Source organism: Carassius carassius, chromosome 22, assembly GCF_963082965.1.
Source record: "Carassius carassius chromosome 22, fCarCar2.1, whole genome shotgun sequence".
NCBI lineage: Eukaryota > Metazoa > Chordata > Actinopteri > Cypriniformes > Cyprinidae > Carassius > Carassius carassius.
In genome coordinates, this window is record NC_081776.1 from 13,603,693 (window position 1) to 13,626,227 (window position 22,535).

The 22,535-nt window shown below is 35.4% G+C and overlaps 1 protein-coding gene and 1 long non-coding RNA gene across 3 annotated transcripts; one reads left to right on the plus strand and one right to left on the minus strand.

Moving 5' to 3' along the window:
• Nucleotides 1-8,280: 8,280 nt before the first annotated feature.
• Nucleotides 8,281-9,595, minus strand: LOC132098395 (uncharacterized). The gene is made up of 4 exons (XR_009422905.1): nucleotides 9,463-9,595; nucleotides 9,235-9,319; nucleotides 8,540-8,667; nucleotides 8,281-8,419 (listed from the first exon to the last, which is right to left on the minus strand). It is a non-coding gene; the product is annotated as an uncharacterized LOC132098395 (long non-coding RNA).
• A 3,836-nt stretch (nucleotides 9,596-13,431) lies between these two features.
• LOC132099012 (sialic acid-binding Ig-like lectin 13) lies at nucleotides 13,432-21,981 on the plus strand. Of its 2 annotated transcripts, XM_059505373.1 has the most exons (8): nucleotides 13,432-13,528; nucleotides 14,021-14,389; nucleotides 14,655-14,728; nucleotides 19,329-19,590; nucleotides 19,671-19,958; nucleotides 20,422-20,506; nucleotides 21,270-21,339; nucleotides 21,535-21,981. In XM_059505373.1, the coding sequence occupies exons 1-8, from the start codon at nucleotides 13,483-13,485 to the stop codon at nucleotides 21,886-21,888; spliced, it is 1,548 nt and encodes a 515-aa protein (XP_059361356.1). In that variant the 5' UTR covers nucleotides 13,432-13,482; the 3' UTR covers nucleotides 21,889-21,981. The 2 variants fall into 2 exon arrangements, with proteins under 2 accessions (XP_059361356.1, XP_059361357.1); XM_059505374.1 differs by lacking the exons at nucleotides 19,329-19,590; nucleotides 19,671-19,958; nucleotides 20,422-20,506; nucleotides 21,270-21,339; nucleotides 21,535-21,981 and adding exons at nucleotides 15,062-15,349; nucleotides 15,587-15,710; nucleotides 16,474-16,492; nucleotides 16,578-17,018 and having other exon boundaries at nucleotides 14,655-14,981.
• The last annotated feature ends 554 nt before the right edge of the window (nucleotides 21,982-22,535 follow it).

The window sequence follows — 22,535 nt, forward strand, 5'->3', positions numbered from 1 at the left end:
TTTTGCATGCTAGTGCTGCAGATCTTCTTTCTAAGGTCTCCTCATTATTCCAGTGGCAAGTTACACCAAGGTAACTTTTCTGATGAGCTGACCAACAATCTGTGGTGGTTGCAACGAATTTGGCTTTACCCAATTCTGCAATCAAAGTCTTCTTCATGTCGTCAGCAGCATCACAGATTCTGGTACGGACGGTGGATCTGGAGATGACTTTGGCTTGAGGTTGCAGTCTGGTAATTAATTCTTTGAAAGCTGGCTGTTCTACCACTGTAAATGGCTGTACACTTTAACATATAAAATTGATGATTAGCTTGTCAACAGTTGTTTGAGGGACACGTTTGCTTGCAGCTGCTAACATCACATCTGGTAACTTGGCTTGCTTACTTGATGAGAGCTTGTTTGGTGTGGCTGTGGTCTTACGTTGACTACGTGCTGCTGCTGTCACAATGTCATCGTACTGATCAATCTTTGATGGATGTTTCCTCTGAAAAGATAAAGGAAGTATACAAAGGAAATTATATTACTTCATATCATTTCTTCATATAATTTTTATGGGAATCAAGTTATAAAAATGGTCTATTATTATTATTATTATTATTAATGAATTATGATGCAACAGAAATAAGCTTGTTGGGTTTTTTAATTATAATATGTTTTTAAATATTTTTTTTACATTTAAAAAAATCTGACTGGACAAGAAAGCTTTCCAAAAGTACCCTACTATTATTTCAAAAGTTATCAGCATTTAGCACTGACACATGCGCAATCTAGACAGGCAATCAGTGCAGTTACACTGTTACGCAAGTGGGTCGCGGCAAGAGACTGTTTTTATTAAAGAGTCACTATTAGACTGTTTATTATAAGCATAAAACACGGATTCAAAATGAATTAAACAATTTGTTGACAATAACATTAAAATTTAACTTTGAGCGCCACTTTACAATGCTAAATCTTTTTTTTTTTTACGGTCTATGTGCTCGTCACCTAGGTAACGCTGAAGCAGTGGGTCGCGGCAAGAGACTTTTTATGAAAGAGTCATTATTAGACCCTTCATTATAAGTTTAAAACACGGATTCAATATGATTAAAACAATGTGTTGACAATGACATACAATTGAACTTTGAGCGCCACTTTACAATGCTAAATCTTTTTTTCACGTCTATGTGCTCGTCACCTATAATGCTGAAACATTTGTTATGCTAGTTAAGATGGTTAGCTAAACGAGATGCATCTATGCCAAATTGGATGATTATCTGACCATGCTCCTCCCAAACTTTGTTAATAAAACCCCATGAAAATGAAAAGACAATACCAAGATTACTTGTTTATTTTATTGATGAGTTATTATATTATGATACTTAGACCCAATAATTACTCTACTGGGAATGCTGTTCTCCGACTAGGTAGGTGGCACTGTAACAAAAAACTAGTGTCCTAGAAAGTCTTTCAACTGTGTTCCTGAAATTGTGGCCTCTGGTATTGCAGATGGATAATATTGAAAGATGCTGCGTTTTTCCAAAATCCATGGTTCTCATTGGTCAAAGTGACATTCTCAGAAAATAATACTAAACTGAAGTCCTTGTATGACTTTTCTTCGACACATAAATATGTGAAACTGTTTTAGAAATGTCTTAAATGAAAATATAGAAACCAAAGTCCATCAACATCTAACATGCACCTGTTGTCAGGACAGATGAGGACCCAAGAGCGGAACGAGGCTGAAAAATAGTTCTTTATTAAATGGAACATCTTGGCGTCAAAAAACAAAACAAGAACCCCTCGGGGTTCTTATCTTCCAACCGCACAGTGGGCAGGTCGTGCGCTCAGCCCCCGAGCGCACCAGGAGAGAGGGGGGTAACAAATCCAAAAACAGTAAGCAGGAGAATGGTCGAACAGACAAGGGGTCAAGCGAGGTGCAGACAGGGCTGAGAACGGCAGGCAGTACCAGGGTCAAAACCAGTCCAGGTCGAGTACCAGAAGGGCAGTCCGAAATCCTCTGAGGGCAAAGTACACGTTACACCAACTGGGCAGACAAACCAACGAGCGTACAGACCAGAAAGGAGGAACAGGACAGGATCGAGGTCAAACGCCAAAACGTCACAGAACACACTGACAAAGAGGGGTGAAAATCAAACAGAATAAATAGGGTGAGTACTAACGAGATCAACCTGGTCTCACAGAATTCCGTGAAATGTCCACGGGCCCTTAACTCAAAATCCGTGAAATCATCACGGAATTGCCCCAAATTCCGTGACGCGGCCACGGATATATCTCCAACGCAAGTCAATGACACTGACCTTCCGTGGTCCACACACGGATACCCGTTTCAATGACGGAGTACAGAACTTGCTCAACGGACGTGCTTTCTCATTTGGAAACGCAACATTTGAAGTATTTGTTTCTTTTCCAATGCCATAATGACGTTAACCAGACAGTTATTGTAGTTATTGCATTGTCCTGCCATCATAAAAAATCACTTTGATTCTGTTAGCCTAACTAAAATCTGTGATACGAGCACGGAGTCTGTGCTGAGATCACGGATAACTCTAACGCAAGTCAATGACACTCATCTTCCGTGGTCCACACACGGATGCAGTCTCACGGCAGTTCGTGATTTGGGCACGTAATTTAATCTATTTATTCGTGGCATGGACACGTTTATTTCGTTATTTTCGTGATTGCAGCACGTTTTTTTAAACTAATGCATTTCAATTGGAGGCATCTTTCGTGCATCAGCACGATACTTTCTGATTAATTAATTTTTTCCCCCCACAGGACAACAGAAGAAACTTACTGAAACTTTTTTTTTTTTAAATCGGAGCTTAACTTACTGTAACAAAACTGAGCAACATACTGTATTGCTGGTGACAAAAACACACATTAAAACTTTTTTGGCTGTAAAATGCGCAATGGTTCTTTTTTACTTTTTTTTTATTGATTTTTATTTTTTTCATAGGCCTAGGTTTTTTTAAATTACAGAATTCAATATCAAGTCCTTGACACATAACTGTAACACATTTTCACATTTAGAAACAATATAGTTTAAATAAAAAGAATAAATAAATAAACTAGCAGAGATCTTTTTTTTTTTTTTTTTTTTTACTTTAGACTCTAAAGTTTAAAGTTTTTATTAAGGTTATTGTAAAGGCTGCTTAAAAATGCTGTTGCTGATGAGCCGCTGATCGCTGTCAGATTCTGCGATATGAATGTCCGCGTTGGATTGTGGCTAATGGGCTTAGAATGAGCCCCGCTCGGCCCGTGTTCTGGCTTACTGTAATATTTCACCGGTAACAAGACCGAAATAATATAATTAAAATAAAGAAATGAATGAATACAATGATAACATCTAAATAAATGTTGATATATGTAGCCTTATAGTTTTAAAAATATCAATAAACAGCAAATCAACACAGCTTCGAAATAATAACCGAAAGAGACCTAAATAATAATAATACATAATTAATATACTACAGCGCCGCCACTCCCACCACGCGCATCACGCGCTTTGCGTCAACCCATTCACTCCCAAAGCGTCAAAAACTGAAGGCTGGTCAAGCGCCTCTAGCGTCACTGACATGAGATGTTTATCGCTATGAAATCACGTTCAAGAAGTCTCATTCAGCACACATCGCGATACTTGCCATCAGTTTACAAGAGCCGCAGGTGGGGTGAGTAGTAGTAAATATGCTCTTTTAATGCCTGTTATAAAATGTATTCTGTCTTCTTTATTAATCAGATGAGCGCCTTATGTTTACTCTCTGTATTATATCGGTCATCCGAGGCTGTCTTTGAGTTTCATTGTGTTTAACTAAATGAACACAGCTGCTAACTGGGGTGATTAAACTCTATCTGTCGTGTGACGTGCCATAGACCTGGGATCCGTTTTATATTCATTTCAGGTTCAAAGATGGAAGTTGTATTTGTAGTAAAATCATGGTAACCATGACACCTACAATAGTAGCTCAAACCCAGTAAACAAGACATTTACCATGTTTTTTACCACAGTAACTGTAGTTTTACTATGGTTTCGTGATAGCACAATAATCACCAAAATAATTATAGTTGTACCACTGTAATGATAGTGTTTAAATGTGCTTTTATATGAAATTTCACAGTAATCACATTTACTGTACCATGCTTGTAATACCTTTCTAATGTAAATAAAAAAAAAACCAAATTTTTCCCATCTTGCAGTTCATTCATATTAGTTTATATCTTAAATATTTTGCTCACAGATCACTATTAACATTCTGTATATAATTATTTTTTATTTTCTCTCCCCTTGTATTTATTTTTTAGCTGAAAAGATGTAAAGGAAGCAGTCAGCCCAGTCGTGTTTGTGGAGAGGTATTCCTTCAGAAATGGAGAAGACAGAAAGCTGCAGAGGCAGGTTGGTCTGTGACTGTGATAGTTTGTTCCTTTTATCAAACATTCCTGCTGTTATCATTTGCACAGCATTTGTTGTTTCTTAAACTGTTGTACGGTCCAAATACCCACACTTGCCATCTTTGCACATTTCCTTTATTTGGCCCAAGTGAGCATGAAGATCCCAAGTGTGTGTCGATCTTAACATGACAAAGTTCGTTTCAACTTTGCATTTTAAAATAAACTTCTAAATGTTTTTCCAATAGTCCCTATTAAAGATGACAATTTAATTTGTGGTGCTTCTAATTAAGTGATAAAAAGAAGTTACAAATGATGTACAAAATAAATATACTTTTCTGTGCACCAAGAAAACGTGCAACACTTTGTTTTACTTCTAAATTATTCTCAATATCTAATTATTATTATTAATATTTCACATACATTGGAAAGGTTTGCGTGACCTCCTGTGAGATCTCTGCAAAAAGTCTCACGATTAATTCCAAAACATGATGCATGATGGGATACACTAAGCGTTGTAAAGCGCTCCGGAGCAGTATTGGAGAGGTTTAGTTTGTGTTAAGGATGCTGCGCTTTGGCATTATTAAGACCGGGGACAGTATTGTGCATGCACTGTCACGTACACACACTCTCAAGGGACCTCAAGTGTGGGTATTTGGAAAGGGGAAAAGTCTTTAAAATGATCCCTAAATACAGTCGCACATCAAAGTCTTAATAATTCACTAATTCAATTTAACACTTGTATGATATTGTACAAGCCCCTGGACAATCTTATCTGACACTGTCACAATATTGGAAAATCACACAGTCAGAAAGTTTATATTGTTCATTGGCTTCTCATTAAATTACTTCAAATAAGCCCCATCAGTTCATGTTCCCACTATACGTGATCTCCATGATTAGAAATTGCTATTAATGACTTGCTTTTATAAAATGGATGCATTTAACAATTAATTATACAGCATCTTTGCAGAGGATGCTTTCATGGTCTAAAAAAACACAGTAAAGTTGCATGTAAAGAAATAATATTTCCTTCCTTTCTGTCTTCCAGGGTTGTTTGCAGATAACACTGTAGTTCTCCATCATGCACAAGGACTCACCTCTTCAACTCTTTATCCCCCCCCCCCCCCCCCCCCCCCACACACAGAAATGGTTCCTGGATCAGTGACTTAAGACTTTGCAGTGGTTTGATTTTTGCAGAAGATGTAACTTTGTTTTAATTAAGCTTATAATGAATACATTGTGACCTTCCAGCAACCCATATACTGTACTGTATACAGAACCAGTGATGATAACAATAGTTAAAAATAGTATTTATCATATTGATAAAGCATTGTGTTCTCTTTTTCAAGCGTCATACAGTAAACTTTACTTCTGGTGCTTTTATCATAAAAAAAGCATCAGTTCTCATCGGGAGTTTTAGTAAAGGACATATTCATACACAGCCATCCCCTAGTTCCAGTCATGAAGTGAATGATGTTATTGTTAAAGTTATATTTCTGCATTTTTATGTAGCAGGTGTTTGTTTTCCTGAACACTTTATCTTTCTTCCATTGTTCGGACAATCAGTGTTTATTTGATGATGTGCTGATAGAGTTTTATAGATGATATTGCACACTTGACATGCATGACTTCATGATGTTATTTTGTGAGTTTGAAACATTTACATTGTGTTGTATCACTTTTTGGTCAATAGAATTTTTAAAGAGAATGTATCTTTTTCCGGTGTTCTCTGAAAGACATATACCGTATTTATACTGTTTTGTTTTTTAATAAAAGTATTTGCATACTGAAAATTGTTAACGTTTACAACATAACTGCCTTTTTATTCTTCATAATTTTATTCTTCAAAAACGAGCTTGGTGACAGTGCAGTAATATGCGCTCTTTGTCTTTAAATGAGTTTGACATAATAATAATACTGTAATAAATACTGGAAAATTCTTACAAAATTATGTATGTTCATTATGCTTTATTTCAGTTTTTATTCCTAGAGATCAATTGGTAAAGCAAGGCAAATCACAGAAACAAATGTGAATAATTTAATAACTTAATAATTTCACTCTTTACTTTTTATTAGTAAATGCACTTGTCTTTGGTCAGGAAAAAAATGTATCTTTTAAATTGAATGAAATGAATCTATTGGTTAGATAAGATACAACTGTGACTGTGCAGTTCTCATCACATGTGTAGTTGTAAATACACATGTGCACATCAATATTGCCTAATTTTTGTCAAGCTGAATAACAATAATTTCTGTATTTGCATTATTGTTGGAAGAAGGTGTAGACGTCAATAAAACACTATCTAATAGGTGGCAAATTTAATTTATTGTTAACCAATCTATCCCTTTAGCCGAAAAACGGAAGACAGCGCTCATGAATGACCATAAATGGTTAAGGAAGTGTGATGACGCTGCTCAGCTTTGATGCCATTGGCTGTGAATGTTCCTTGTCACCGCAGGACTGTCTGTGGTTGGACTATCTTTTAACCCATATTAAACAGCGCATCATGTTACAAAAGTATGTTTTGCTGCTATTATCACATTAGTAAATATATTAAGTCAACAATGAAGTGTTTCTATGTTGAGAAAAATCACCTTTTTAGTGAGATCCTAACCCTATCCCTAAGAATAACTTCAATGAACTACAAAAAACAGCGCCTAGTTTTGCCTTTCCATAGATAGAACGACGGAGGCTTATGGGTAATGTAGTTTAAAACGTTTTATTAACGAAATGAAATAAATAATATATTTAATGGTAAACTGGACATATAAATATGTTCACTGTGTAAACATCTATGATATATTTGAGAGGCATGATGAAATTTAGTATTTTAGAGTGAGCAATATTTAAAATGCCTTTATGCCACCTTTCCATTTATTTCTGAAAACTGTGCCCAAAATTATTTTATCAGCATAGCATAAGTAGTAATCCTGCTGATTTTCTCTTTGATATGTTAATTTGACTCTGATTTACAGCCATTTGAAATGTACAGTTTTGGGCTCTTCCAGGAGGTGCTACTGGGCCCCTGGGGGTAGAAGGGCAGTAAATCCTACATATATGTATTCTCCTCATCATGGACAACAAACTGAGCTGAGTCACATTTATATCTGACAGTTTTCACAGTCCACACTTTTCTAATCTTAACATCATGGCTAGTAAAGCTTTTGACAGGACATGGTGAGGCCATCTGATGAAACATGGAAAAACTAATTAGAAAAAATCTGTGTAAAAATGTCCTCCTCACCCCCTTATCTTGCTCCTCAGGTACTGGACATCAGTAATGTGCATGCTCTTGGTTTTAATGCAGTTCAAGATAAACATTGATCATTCCTGCTACATTCTCAGTTATCCCTCAAGTGTTTGTAACAATAAAGCCCATGGCAACATCTTGTAATGCAAAATAATTAATCTCGTAACTCCCTTTCTTTCACAAAACAATTGGCATTTGTTACTAAATATAAACAATAATAACTTTCTGGTGTATTGATGTCCCAGATGTCATTAATCTGATCAAATATTTTTATGTCTTAAGTAAAAAATAATCCCGATAATTAATAATAAGTAGTTTTTCCAAGTCTAAAATAAACACATATGAGCCTACCTAGTAAAATGATGTATTTACCAAGAATCTTCAGAACACAATATTCACCATTTTCATTTTATTGAAGCATAGAATATAAAGATGATAAAAGTAGCATCAAGACAAATAAGATTCAAGGAAAATAATTATTTATCATCAAAAATACATTAACCTCATATATTAATCAGTTCACACAGATGAGTGATGAAATGTCCTTAAAAGTCACACAATCCCATCCAGTCAACTGTGATTCAGATCATGCGATACAGTACATATAAGACATGTGATACTGTTCCAAAAAATAATGATTCCTTATCATCACATCTAAACTGGTTTCATCTCCCCATCGTGATCTTCTTCTCTCGTGTCTGGAAACAGTTTGTGGTTGATATCCAGCACCGATGTGGTGTAGCATGTTCTCAGCCAGAGGATCTCTCAGTCCTAAGATCCCAGACCTGGTCAAAGTGTAACAAACAATCCAGATGAAGTTGTTTAATGGACAGAGAGCTCAGCTTATGTTCTGTGTGATTTTAGCAGGGTGAGCAACTATGACCCTTGTAGTACTGTACACTTACCATTCTTCAAGCTGTTTTAAGACCTTTTGAGAAGCCTTTTCTCTGAAGACAATTTACCACATCCTCTTCTTTCACTCCTTTCAAGAGCATCACTTGATCAAAACCCCTCATTTGGCTGATGAGATCATCTGTGCAAAGTGAAATTGTTAAAGTATTGCAATAAACAATTTAATTCTGCAAGAATTAAGAAAAAATTACAGAGGCAAAGGTCTTGCTCATGAGACTCCATTAGCATGTGTAGTTCTCAGAGACTCTAGAATAGATCTAATGTTGCAGTAAATGTGTTTTCTTCCTCTAGAATCTTTCTCCAAAGTTCCTGACTTCTCTCACAAATGTGTTTTAGTCTGTGGAGTGTAAGGCCTTGCTTCAAACCAATCAAATATCAATCCACAATTTATAACACAACATTTACAAAACAATGAGATAATGTCAATTGGTGTTTATATCAATTAAACCACTTTTATGGCACTTGTATGCTTTTAAGAAAAACAGGTAGTGTTTTTTAAAAACTTAAGATTAAAAATGTTTCAGTCACACTTTGCTAACATGCTATAATTATAATAGCTGTATCAAATAAAATAACATAACAATAAAAACATTGGAAAGAATAATCACGGCTGACATGACCAGACCTGTGAGAGATCATCATAAAGTGCTGTAACACATAACACAGCATTGCTTCAACACACACATACCAGTGGACTTCTGTTTGTTTGAGCACAAGATGGCCGTCTTCATTCCTCATCCTGAGCAAATCATTTCCTTGGTCTTCCTTCTCTTCTGTGAAACAAGATAATCTCTACTTACTCTGTGTGTAATTAATATTGCTCATTAAACATATAATTAAGTTAATTTAAAGTAAGATTCAGACCAGAGCATTTGATGAGTAAATGTTAATTCAAAAATATTAAAAAAAAAGGTACCTGGGAAGAGCTGATCATGGCAAGATTCACTGAGACTCAGTAATAGCTCTTTTAGTTTTTAGGAAGGTGTGTGAGGGTTGGCTCACCAAAAACTTCTGAAAAAGAAGAGCAGCATTATCTGCAAACAATCCTGTAAGACAGAAATATTATTTCATTACATGCAACTTATTCATTACTTATACATTATCTTTTAGACCATGAAAGCATCCTCTGCAAAGATGCTGTATAATTAATTGCTGTATAAGTCATTAATAGCAAGCTATATTCATATGAGTTGGTTTAAAAATTAATACATGCTAATAGGGCTGTTATCAGTAGTGTAATTGATCTGGTTCTGACAAATTAATCAAAGATTTAATATATATCACGTGACACATTAAACTAGCATTTCTACTCGTGGAGATCACGTATAGTGGGAACATGAACTGATGGGGCTTATTTGAAGTAATTTAATGAGAAGCCAATGAACAATATAAACTTTCTGACTGTGTGATTTTCCAATATTGTGACAGTGTCAGATAAGATTGTCCAGGGGCTTGTACAATATCATACAAGTGTTAAATTGAATTAGTGAATTATTAAGACTTTGATGTGCGACTGTATTTAGGGATCATTTTAAAGACTTTTCCCCTTTCCAAATACCCACACTTGAGGTCCCTTGAGAGTGTGTGTACGTGACAGTGCATGCACAATACTGTCCCCGGTCTTAATAATGCCAAAGCGCAGCATCCTTAACACAAACTAAACCTCTCCAATACTGCTCCGGAGCGCTTTACAACGCTTAGTGTATCCCATCATGCATCATGTTTTGGAATTAATCGTGAGACTTTTTGCAGAGATCTCACAGGAGGTCACGCAAACCTTTCCAATGTATGTGAAATATTAATAATAATAATAATTAGATATTGAGAATAATTTAGTAGTAAAACAAAGTGTTGCACGTTTTCTTGGTGCACAGAAAAGTATATTTATTTTGTACATCATTTGTAACTTCTTTTTATCACTTAATTAGAAGCACCACAAATTAAATTGTCATCTTTAATAGGGACTATTGGAAAAACATTTAGAAGTTTATTTTAAAATGCAAAGTTGAAACGAACTTTGTCATGTTAAGATCGACACACACTTGGGATCTTCATGCTCACTTGGGCCAAAATAAAGGAAATGTGCAAAGATGGCAAGTGTGGGTATTTGGACCGTACAACAGTTTAAGAAACAACAAATGCTGTGCAAATGATAACAGCAGGAATGTTTGATAAAAGGAACAAACTATCACAGTCACAGACCAACCTGCCTCTGCAGCTTTCTGTCTTCTCCATTTCTGAAGGAATACCTCTCCACAAACACGACTGGGCTGACTGCTTCCTTTACATCTTTTCAGCTAAAAAATAAATACAAGGGGAGAGAAAATAAAAAATAATTATATACAGAATGTTAATAGTGATCTGTGAGCAAAATATTTAAGATATAAACTAATATGAATGAACTGCAAGATGGGAAAAATGTTTTTTTTTTTTATTTACATTAGAAAGGTATTACAAGCATGGTACAGTAAATGTGATTACTGTGAAATATGTCATATAAAAGCACATTTAAACACTATCATTACAGTGGTACAACTATAGTTATTTTGGTGATTATTGTGCTATCACGAAACCATAGTAAAACTACAGTTACTGTGGTAAAAAACATGGTAAATGTCTTGTTTACTGGGTTTGAGCTACTATTGTAGGTGTCATGGTTACCATGATTTTACTACAAATACAACTTCCATCTTTTAACCTGAAATGAATATAAAACGGATCCCAGGTCTATGGCACGTCACGTGACAGAGTTTAATCACCCCAGTTAGCAGCTGTGTTCATTTAGTTAAACACAATGAAACTCAAAGACAGCCTCGGATGACCGATATAATACAGAGAGTAAACATAAGGCGCTCATCTGATTAATAAAGAAGACAGAATACATTTTATAACAGGCATTAAAAGAGCATATTTACTACTACTCACCCCACCTGCGGCTCTTGTAAACTGATGGCAAGTATCGCGATGTGTGCTGAATGAGACTTCTTGAACGTGATTTCATAGCGATAAACATCTCATGTCAGTGACGCTAGAGGCGCTTGACCAGCCTTCAGTTTTTGACGCTTTGGGAGTGAATGGGTTGACGCAAAGCGCGTGATGCGCGTGGTGGGAGTGGCGGCGCTGTAGTATATTAATTATGTATTATTATTATTTAGGTCTCTTTCGGTTATTATTTCGAAGCTGTGTTGATTTGCTGTTTATTGATATTTTTAAAACTATAAGGCTACATCTATCAACATTTATTTAGATGTTATCATTGTATTCATTCATTTCTTTATTTTAATTATATTATTTCGGTCTTATTACCGGTGAAATATTACAGTAAGCCAGAACACGGGCCGAGCGGGGCTCATTCTAAGCCCATTAGCCACAATCCAACGCGGACATTCATATCGCAGAATCTGACAGCGATCAGCGGCTCATCAGCAACAGCATTTTTAAGCAGCCTTTACAATAACCTTAATAAAAACTTTAAACTTTAGAGTCTAAAGTAAAAAAAAAAAAAAAAAAAAAGATCTCTGCTAGATTATTTATTTATTTATTTATTTTTTTTTTCTTTTTATTTAAACTATATTGTTTCTAAATGTGAAAATGTGTTACAGTTATGTGTCAAGGACTTGATATTGATATCTGTAATTAAAAAAAAATCTAGGCCTATGAAAAAAATAAAAATCAATAAAAAAAAGTAAAAAAAGAACCATTGTGCATTTTACAGCAAAAAAAGTTTTAATGTGTGTTTTTGTCACCAGCAATACAGTATGTTGCTCAGTTTTGTTACAGTAAGTTAAGCTCCGATTTTTAAAAAAAAAAGTTTCAGTAAGTTTCTTCTGTTGTCCTGTGGGGGAAAAAAATTAATTAATCAGAAAGTATCGTGCTGATGCACGAAAGATGCCTCCAATTGAAATGCATTAGTTTAAAAAAAACGTGCTGCAATCACGAAAATAACGAAATAAACGTGTCCATGCCACGAATAAATAGATTAAATTACGTGCCCAAATCACGAACTGCCGTGAGACTGCATCCGTGTGTGGACCACGGAAGATGAGTGTCATTGACTTGCGTTAGAGTTATCCGTGATCTCAGCACAGACTCCGTGCTCGTATCACAGATTTTAGTTAGGCTAACAGAATTAAAGTGAATTTTTATGATGGCAGGACAATGCAATAACTACAATAACTGTCTGGTTAACGTCATTATGGCATTGGAAAAGAAACAAATACTTCAAATGTTGCGTTTCCAAATGAGAAAGCACGTCCGTTGAGCAAGTTCTGTACTCCGTCATTGAAACGGGTATCCGTGTGTGGACCACGGAAGGTCAGTGTCATTGACTTGCGTTGGAGATATATCCGTGGCCGCGTCACGGAATTTGGGGCAATTCCGTGATGATTTCACGGATTTTGAGTTAAGGGCCCGTGGACATTTCACGGAATTCTGTGAGACCAGGTTGAACGAGATAGAGGGAACAGGTGCGTCAGACAAGCCGCCGCCTAGATTGCCGAGCGAGATCTTCTGGTGCTAGGGCGAAGGGAAGAAAAACCAGAGAAAAAATGAAAACAAAACGAATACAAGTGTGGAAAAATGAGTCGAAACGAAAAAAAAAATAAATAAAAAAAACAAAGTAAAAATAAGGAAGAAAAAGGACAGATCATACCCGAGTCCTGACACCTATATGTACGCAAAAATCTTTGATCTCATAGGATGTCATATTTAAAATATGTAAATTAATATGTAATAAACAAATACTAATCTGACTTTTAAACACCCCTCTAAATTCAGAAATCCAAATATTTGTTCAGGGCTCTACATGTAAAATGTTGATCAATGTTCATTTATTCATAGGGCTAAAATTAATAATTTCCTTGAGTTTAATTTTGTAATTTGTACAGATTTACAAGTGTGTTTTCCCCTCAGGAACTGAGAATCTGTTGATGAAGAGATGGACACTGTAGAGAAAATCCTTCTTTTCTCTTTTCTCTTTCAAGGTTTGATTTGACTTCTGCTTCTCCTCCTCCTCCTCCTCCTCCTCCTCCTCCTTCTTCTTCTTCTTCTAGCAAAGAGTGACTTGTTCAGTGTGACTGAGAATGTAAATTAACTAGATTAACTAGTTTAAGTGCTAAATTAACTAGTAAAGTTACAAATTTAAGTGCATAACTACATTTATGAAACTATACTGAAACTTTTAATTCAAATAGTGACTGATACACAAAATGTTTTCTGAAGTTTGGGATTTACACAATATTGCAGTTATTATTAAATACATTAATAGCACGTTAGAGGTTTGCACTGTTTCTGTTGTTTTGCTGATGTTAACCCTTTATAAAATTATGCTTTATTACAATTAAATGTAAGATAAAAAATAAAAACATTAATTTTGTTTATATCAGATCAGAAATGTGTTGGTGTGTCTGAATGCTTTAGTGTTTATTTCTGCTTGTGTTTAAATGCTTTTCATCATGTGTGTGTTGTTACTGTAGCTGTTTGCTGTAGAGATTTTAGCATCAGTCTGCCAGAGAAGATCAACGCTCTCAGTGGATCCTGCGTGATCATAAAGTGCAGATTTGAGATTCAGGAACACTATGACAAAGACCTCACTGAAAGTGCTACAGGACAGTGGCTCAAAGATGGGACCAGTCTGAACAACAATTTAGTGTTTAACTCAAGCACATCAAGCCAGAAATCCTTCATGAAAGGGAAAATAACTGGAAAATTAAAAGACAAGGACTGTACCACTGTTTTTCATGACCTCAGAACAAATCACAGTGGTCAATATTACTTCAGGATTGAGGGTGAAGGTGGACTGAAATTTACCTATAAAAAAACAAGTGTTTTAATTCATGTGATTGGTGAGTGACTTCATGACTAGAAAATATTATAAACTGTAAATTGTGATCCAGTACAGTACAATGAAATCTCTTTCACAATCCCTATCTGAAATGAACATTTTATTACAGAAGTCTAAACGACAACAAAATTTCAATCCATGCCAGAGTTTCCATGATCAATATATACTTTTTTTATTTATCTTTGAGGAAAAAAAGTCTTCCTCCAAAATGTTACTTTATAATCAGCATATTCATATATACAACATAAATGTGTGTTTGTTTTCAGACTCTCCCCCCAAACCCACAGTGCATCTGTATGTGGATCAGAAGGAGGTGCAGGATCAGGAGGAGGTGTTGGAGGTGTTGGAGGGGAGCTCTGTGAGTCTGCGCTGCTCTGCTGAGACTCTCTGCTCCTCTCCTCCACCAACTCTCACATGGAGCTCCACTCCCAGAATCCCCCTCAGAGAGAGCAGCAGACGAGAGGAGCTCATCTCTGATCTGAACTTCACTGCTACTCACCGTCAGCACAGAGTCACTTTCACCTGCACTATAACCTACCAGCTACAGGACCAGAACAAAACAGCACAGGACAGCATCAAAGTACATCTTCAGTGTAAGTTTTTTTGTGGCATCAGATTTTTCTCCTCCATAAGATGTCCATGTATCACTTCATTCTCACTTTCTCTTTTTCAGATTTTCCTAAAATCTCTCCATCCTCCAGCTGTACCAGGACTGATGTAACTGTGTGTTTCTGTGAGGCTGATGGGAATCCCTCTCCTGAACTGGAGTGGCATCTGTCTGGACGTCCTGTTACTAACTCTTCAAACACGTTCATCAGTGAAGAGCGATTAAGCAGCACAGGCTTGAGGAGCTCCATCACTCTTCATCAGTCTCTCACAAACACATCCACTCTGCAGTGTGTCAGCAGAAACACTCATGGCACTGCAAGTCAACTCTTTCAACTGCCTTTTTCTGTTAATTGTAAGTTTCAGTTCTGTGATTCGTCAAATAAAAGATAAATTGAACATCTGTTATTGTCAAAATGTGTACATTTTTCATTCATCGGCTGAGTTACAGTCCTTGACTTCAGGGGGAATGCTAAGATAATCTCTAACTTGTCAGATTATTCCTCTTTCCTTGCCCTTATTGTTATTTTGTTGTTTAAAGATTATGATGTGACTTGCTTGCACTTGTTTTACTGAATCAGTTAATCTTCAGTTGTTTTCCAAACACTCATTTATTCTTCTTTAGGTTTGAATCAGCTCTCTGTGCTGATTGGAGCTGTTGTTGTTGTGGCTTTGGTGGTCATAATGATGTGTGTCATCATATATACATGTGTGCGGTAGGTGCATGACACATATTAAGAATTAAGAATGATTTAAAGTAAAATAACAATTGTAACTAAGTGACTAAAAAGAACATAATTATCACAGAATAGATTTAGCATATTAAAATGACTTGGTGTATTTCTATAGTGTATTGACATACTGTATATTCCCAATAAAAGTGATGTACACAGTTATAGTAAGAAAAATATTTATACAAAGCTGGATTTCATAATAAAGCACTTGTGGTGAAATGTCATCAGTGTGAACAGAAAGCAAACTTATTTGAAGATTCTGTGTCCATCATGCATGACTTGATTTTCTGTGAAATCTACAAACTGCAATGACTGGGAGAACCCAAATCTGCAGACTGCTACTGAACTTCAGCTACTAGCATCGACTCGTTCAGATGGCAAATCAGTTCAAAATGCTCTAGTTAATTTCAGCATTCACGAAAAGTCATTACCTATAAAAACCAAGAACATGCTTTAGTCTCATACAGTGGCCCTAAAAAGTGCTTGAATGCTAAAAATGTATGAATATTCTAGCATTAGTTGTCAAACCAAGTCACATTTATTACTAGGACTAGCATGCCTATCAAGTCCAAGAAGGCTTGCCAAACATTAGTTGTTGTGATGAACAAAACTGTTGTTAATCTGTTTGCATGATGTACTGTATCTATTTGCAAAACAAATAAATAATAATAATAACTTTGACAAGATTGTTGCAAAATATAAATAATTGATTAATATACCTAACTTTTATATTTTTGTCCCCCAGATTGTCCACTAAGCAAAAGGTGAGTCTTTTATTTCATAGTGGATATGTTAATGCAGCATGATGATGATGATGATGATGTTGTTGAAGAGTGTTTCTGTTTTCAGGCTCAGAATGAGGAAGCAGGCACATATGCGTCTCTTCAGCTCTCTGCTCCACCCTCTGAATATGAGACTTTGAACATTAAGAGAAGTGACACACAATAATCAACAAATAAACGTCTGATTTCCTCCTTTGTCTTCTTCAGTCAGCTGTACTTTCAAGATTTCTATAATACTTATATTTCCACATGAAAGACTCATAAAAACAAAACAAATCTTTAATGTGTATGTTATGTCTTAATATGTTATACAGGCATGGAGATTAGGAAATACTGGCAGCAATTTATAAATGTAAATACTTTGCAAATTTGATTATATGTATATTTGAATTGATTTTAAAACTTTTTGTATGTGCATGCATTCTAGTTATTGTTTAATATAATATAACTGTTTTATGAACTGTTATGTAAATTGCTAATAAATACTCTTTTTTTTCTTTGACTTCTAAAATAGGTAAAGAAATTAAAATAAAAGAATAATGCTTTTTCCATTTAAAACTCATACTGTTTGTTTTTTGCTTTCTGCTGTTAAAGATGATAACCATAAATAAATCTAGCTGTTGATATAAAGAGAAATATCACTGCTTTTTAGCATATTCTCATATGAACCAGTATATTCTAAACAAATCTAAAAATCAGTTTAAATCCCATTTGACGAAGCCAAATGTAATCTGTAAAATGGCAAATGTTGTATAAAATGTGTGTAAAACATGAGTTCACTGGCTTTTCTGGTATGGTGGAGATAAAAGTGATTTACCCAGTTAGAGTGATTCACAATGTAAATACACGTAGCTATCTACAAAAACATGCACTGTATTAAATTAATAATTGAAATGTTATTTTAATAATTGATGGTAAATAAAAACAAAATATACAATTTAAAATGAAAACAAAAAGTATTTTGAGAAGTATTCGAGAAGTGATGTGTTGAACATCATGTTTCCTCTGCTGGGTTTTTGTTCTTTCGAGGAACTGACTTCACAGCCACTAAAATGCACTCTGACCCAGGTTGGCCTGACAAAAATAAAGCACAAAATAAAGAAGAATAAGATAAACATATACTTTTCAGAAAATAAATGAGAAAACTTCCACAGAGCTGACATGCTGCAAGAAAATTTTCAGCACTAAATCAACTCTCTCAATCTTTTCTATCATTCCACAAGAGAAAGAAGGGGAGTTCAGAACATAAAACACTACAAAAAAGTGAAAGTTTGTTATAAGTGCTTAAAATGCTAAAAGTTCATGCATGTACAAGTTATTAAAGAAGCTCTTTCTCGTTTACAAGTTAAACATGCAAGCTGATGCTGACACAGGAAGTTTAGTCAGTATTTTGTGCTTCTGATTCACACACTTCCACTCAGTCTCAAATCAGCAGCAGTTCAGACCGTTTTCTTGTTTCTGGTAAGTCTTAAATTCTTCTTTTTCTTTAGATGTGTCATTGTTGGAAACATTTTTTGTTAGCTTAATTTTGTATATGTCCAAAATTTTAATTTGCATTATTTGTAGAGCTTAATATGTGATTCTCATGAATCCTTTTTTTTTAGCTATTTATGCATTTAAATAGTTAAATGGGTTTTCCCCTCAGGGAGAGAGCATCTGTTAATGAAGAGATGGACACTGCAGAGAAAATCATTCTTTTCTGTTTTCTATTTCAAGGTTTGATTTTCATTCCTTTCTTCATCATCATCATCATCATCTTTTTCTTCTTCTTCTTCTTCTTCTTCATGACTGAGAATGTAAATTAACTAGTAACTTAAATTTAAGTAATTAACTACATTTAGTCTACATACATGAAAATACTGAAACTTTTAATTAAGATTGATACATAAAATATTTTCTGAAATTTGGGATCTCATTCACTATACACAATTTTACAGTTATTATTAAATAAATTAATAGTACGTTTGAGGTCTCTGTTGCTGTTGTTCTGCTTATGTTCACCTTTTATAAAATTATGTTTTAATATAATTAAATGTAAGAATTAAAAACATAAATTTTGTTTATAACAAATCAGAAATGTGTGTCTGAATGCTACAGTGTTTATTTCTGCTTGTGTTTAAATGCTTTTCATCGTGTGTGTGTTGTTACTGTAGCTGTTTTCTGTAGAGAGTTCAACATCAGTCTGCCAGAGAAGATCAACGCTCTCAGTGGATCCTGCGTGATCATAAAGTGCAGATTTGAGATTCAGGAACAATATGACAAAAATCTCACTGAAAGTGCTACAGGACAGTGGCTCAAAGATGGGATTGATGTGAACAACAATTTAGTGTTTAACTCAAGCACATCAAGCCAGAAATCCTTCATGAAAGGGAAAATAACTGGAAAATTAAAAGACAAGGACTGTACCACTGTTTTTCACGACCTCAGAACAAATCACAGTGGTCAATATTACTTCAGGATTGAGGGTGAAGGTGGACTGAAATATACCTATACAAAAACAAGTGTTTCAATTCATGTGATTGGTGAGTGACTTTATGACTGAAAAATATTATAAACTGTAAATTGTGATCTAGTACAGTACAATGAAATCTTTTTCACAATCACTAAAGGACAACAACATTTTAATCCATGCCAGAGTTTCCATGATCAATATAGATTTTTTTTTTATTTATCTTTGAGGAAAAAAGTCTTCCTCCAAAATGTCACTTCATAATAAGCATATTCATATATGCAATATAAATGTGTGTTTGTTTCAGACTCTCCCAAACCCACAGTGCATCTGTATGTGGAGCAGAAGGAGGTGAAGGATCAGAAGGAGGTGTTGGAGGTGTTGGAGGGGAGCTCTGTGAGTCTGCGCTGCTCTGCTGAGACTCTCTGCTCCTCTCCTCCACCAACTCTCACATGGAGCTCCACTCCCAGAATCCCCCTCAGAGAGAGCAGCAGACGAGAGGAGCTCATCTCTGATCTGAACTTCACTGCTACTCACCGTCAGCACAGAGTCACTTTCACCTGCACTATAACCTACCAGCTACAGGACCAGAACAAAACAGCACAGGACAGCATCAAAGTACATCTTCAGTGTAAGATGTTTGTGGCATTAGTTCTTTTATCCTCCATAAGATTTCCATGTATCACTTCATTCTCACTTTCTCTTTTTCAGATTTTCCTAAAATCTCTCCTTCCTCCAGCTGTACCAGGACTGATGTAACTGTGTGTTTCTGTGAGGCTGATGGGAATCCCTCTCCTGAACTGGAGTGGCATCTGTCTGGACGTCCTGTCACTAACTCTTCAAACACGTTCATCAGTGAAGAGCGATTGAGCAGAACAGGCTTGAGGAGCTCCATCACTCTTCATCAGTCTCTCACAAACACATCCACTCTGCAGTGTGTCAGCAGAAACATTCATGGAAATGCAAGTCAACTCTTTCAACTGCCTTCATCTGTTGCACGTGAGTTTCAGTTCTGTGATTCATCCAATAGAAGAACATCTGTCAATAATTTTTAAATGAAAACATATAAATCGAAAGGAAGGCATCAAGGTACGTCTGAATCCAGTGTTAGCTTCACTTACTGTCTCCTGAGATTCCTTCATCTGATCAATTTTTAAAAGTAGCACATGTGTATCCTGGTTCCCTCACAAATGTTTAAGTCTTCACCCAACTGTTCCCAGGTAAAAGATCAATTTTAAGCTAATTGCAGAATATTTTAATATCGTTAGTTTTGTTATAAGGGAACAGGTCAGCTGTCTGAGCTTTGGGAAACAAATATTAACATAAGTATGAATGCTAATGCTAATCTCTTATGGAATGTATATAACATTAAAGATTACACTATAACTCTTTAGCACTTGACTAACTGAATCAGTGAATCATCAGTGGTTTTCCAAACATTTATTTATTTTTTATTTTTTAGGTTCTAATCTTTTCTCTCTGCTGACTGGAGTTATTGTGGGTTTGGTTGTCGTGTTGTTGTGCACCATTACATGTTTCTGTGTACGGTAGGTGCAAAACACACATGAGGTATCAAGAATGATGCATAATAGAACAGCACTTTGAAACCAGTAATAAACATTGTACATTAACAAATTTTTGATACAGTTTTAAATGTATATTTGTTAAGGGAACACAATTTCATCATAAAAGGGTTTTATTCTATTCACTGTACATGTTTTTTGAAAAATCAGTAGATAAAAAATTATTATAATTTAATGTACCATTAAGTCACATCTAAAAATGCTTTTAAACAAAGTGACATTTATTTTAAGCAAGTATAGTATAGTACCATATTGTATAATCGTATAATCGTACAAGCTTGTTTATATAATATAATAGTACAAGCAGATTTACAAATTTATATTTTCCAAATACAGACTTGTGTGGTTTCGTACAGTAGATATACTTTTCAAACTGAACAAATAAAAAAATAAAAAATTCACACGTGGTTTTCATGTGATGAACACTGCTGCGTTTTTTTTCTTCTACTGTACATTCTACTGTACAACTTCACATTCACACTATTAATAACCATCTTGAAACCATTTTGTGTCATTGCGAAGAATAGAGAAGTTAGATCTGAGATACCCTTGAGCATACAGTAAAAAGTTTGTAGATGCCAGTTGTTTTGATCATTTGTATCTAATGCAATGATATTCATATATGTGACTTAAACGCCAATCCTGTCTGATTTATTGATTTTGCTAACTGTGAAGCTCATTTAGAATATAAATTATTTAAACGTTTTTGTTTGTTTGTTTGTTTTAGAAAAGAAAATGGGAAACTTTCACATACTGCACAAGAAGGCCCTAAGAGAAGTGATGAAACTACCAATGAAGTGAGTAACAACAGACATAGAAAAACCCAAAATTCATTAATTCATAAAAACTACACATTCACAAAAATGTAAAGTAAATAAATACACTTAAAAAAAATTAACTAGTACACAACTACACAACTAGTACACTGCTAAATACTTTAAACAGACACACCTGAGCTTTCCAGCACTGATTCAGTCCTGTCAATCCTTCAGGTCGTTCCACAGGAAGATCAAGACGACTCTGTTTATGTCACGATGTCATCTGCTGGAACCGTCACAGCAAACCAAGAATCCATCATTTATTCCTCCATTGACTTCAGAAACATTAAACCACGAGAGGTCGGGAGCGTCTCCTCACTTCATGCTATCTACAGTATGGTCCAGGATTGTTCTGGAGGGCTGGCAAAGACTGACAGCTCAATGGGAGAGTCTTTAAGAGCTAGAGAAGCACAGGTGATTGTGAGTGCAGATATGCTTACTAAACAAACAGAGTCAAAGAACTCAGAGGAAGAGCTGTTTGTAGACTCCTCTGAGCTTTATGCAAAGGTTAAACGTCGTAACCCTTAAAGGTTTAGTTCACCCAGAAATCAAAATTAGTACATAAATTACTCACCTTTAAGTCATCCTAGGTATATATGACTCTCTTCTTTCATATGAATCCAGTCAGAGTTATTTTAAAAAAATCCATATTCAAAACATAATAACCACTTTAATCTAGCTTGCGCTCACCGTTGTAAAATGGCAGCAGTTCCGGGGGAATAACGTACAATATGAGTTCAGCATTGCACATGCGCTGGTGAGTCTCCTGAAAACAAACGTTTGTTAGCAGGAGCAAAGGAAGGAAAGTTTCCTTACTCTTCCTCCCTCCTCTTGGCTTATATCAAAATCCTCCATCATTCTTCTTTACAAATCCTCGTTTGTACTTCTAATTAGTGACTGTTGTTTTGTTTTGATCTCTCCGCTGCATTTCTGCGTGCGTCACTTCATATGTCAGACTTCATTTGTCATTCCCGAAACTGCTTCGTTTACAACTGTAAGCGGAAGCTAGATTAAAGTGATTATAACATTTTGAATATGGATATTTTTCTTACAAAAACGCATTGATTCGCTACAGACGGCATGCGTTCACCCCCCGGAGCTGTGTGCAGAGGTGGGTAGTAACGAGTTACATTTACTTCGTTACATTTACTTGAGTAATTTTTGGGGGTAACTAA

What these genes read in the sequence shown, in the direction of transcription:
- LOC132099012 (XM_059505373.1), top strand. Translation starts at nt 13,483, where the DNA reads ATGGACACTGTAGAGAAAATCCTTCTTTTCTCTTTTCTCTTTCAAG. An exon ending in TGTTTTAATTCATGTGATTG is followed by an intron (nt 14,390 to 14,654) that starts GTGAGTGACTTC and finishes GTTTGTTTTCAG; the next exon opens with ACTCTCCCCCCAAACCCACA. An exon ending in ACTGCCTTCATCTGTTGCAC is followed by an intron (nt 19,959 to 20,421) that starts GTGAGTTTCAGT and finishes TTTATTTTTTAG; the next exon opens with GTTCTAATCTTTTCTCTCTG.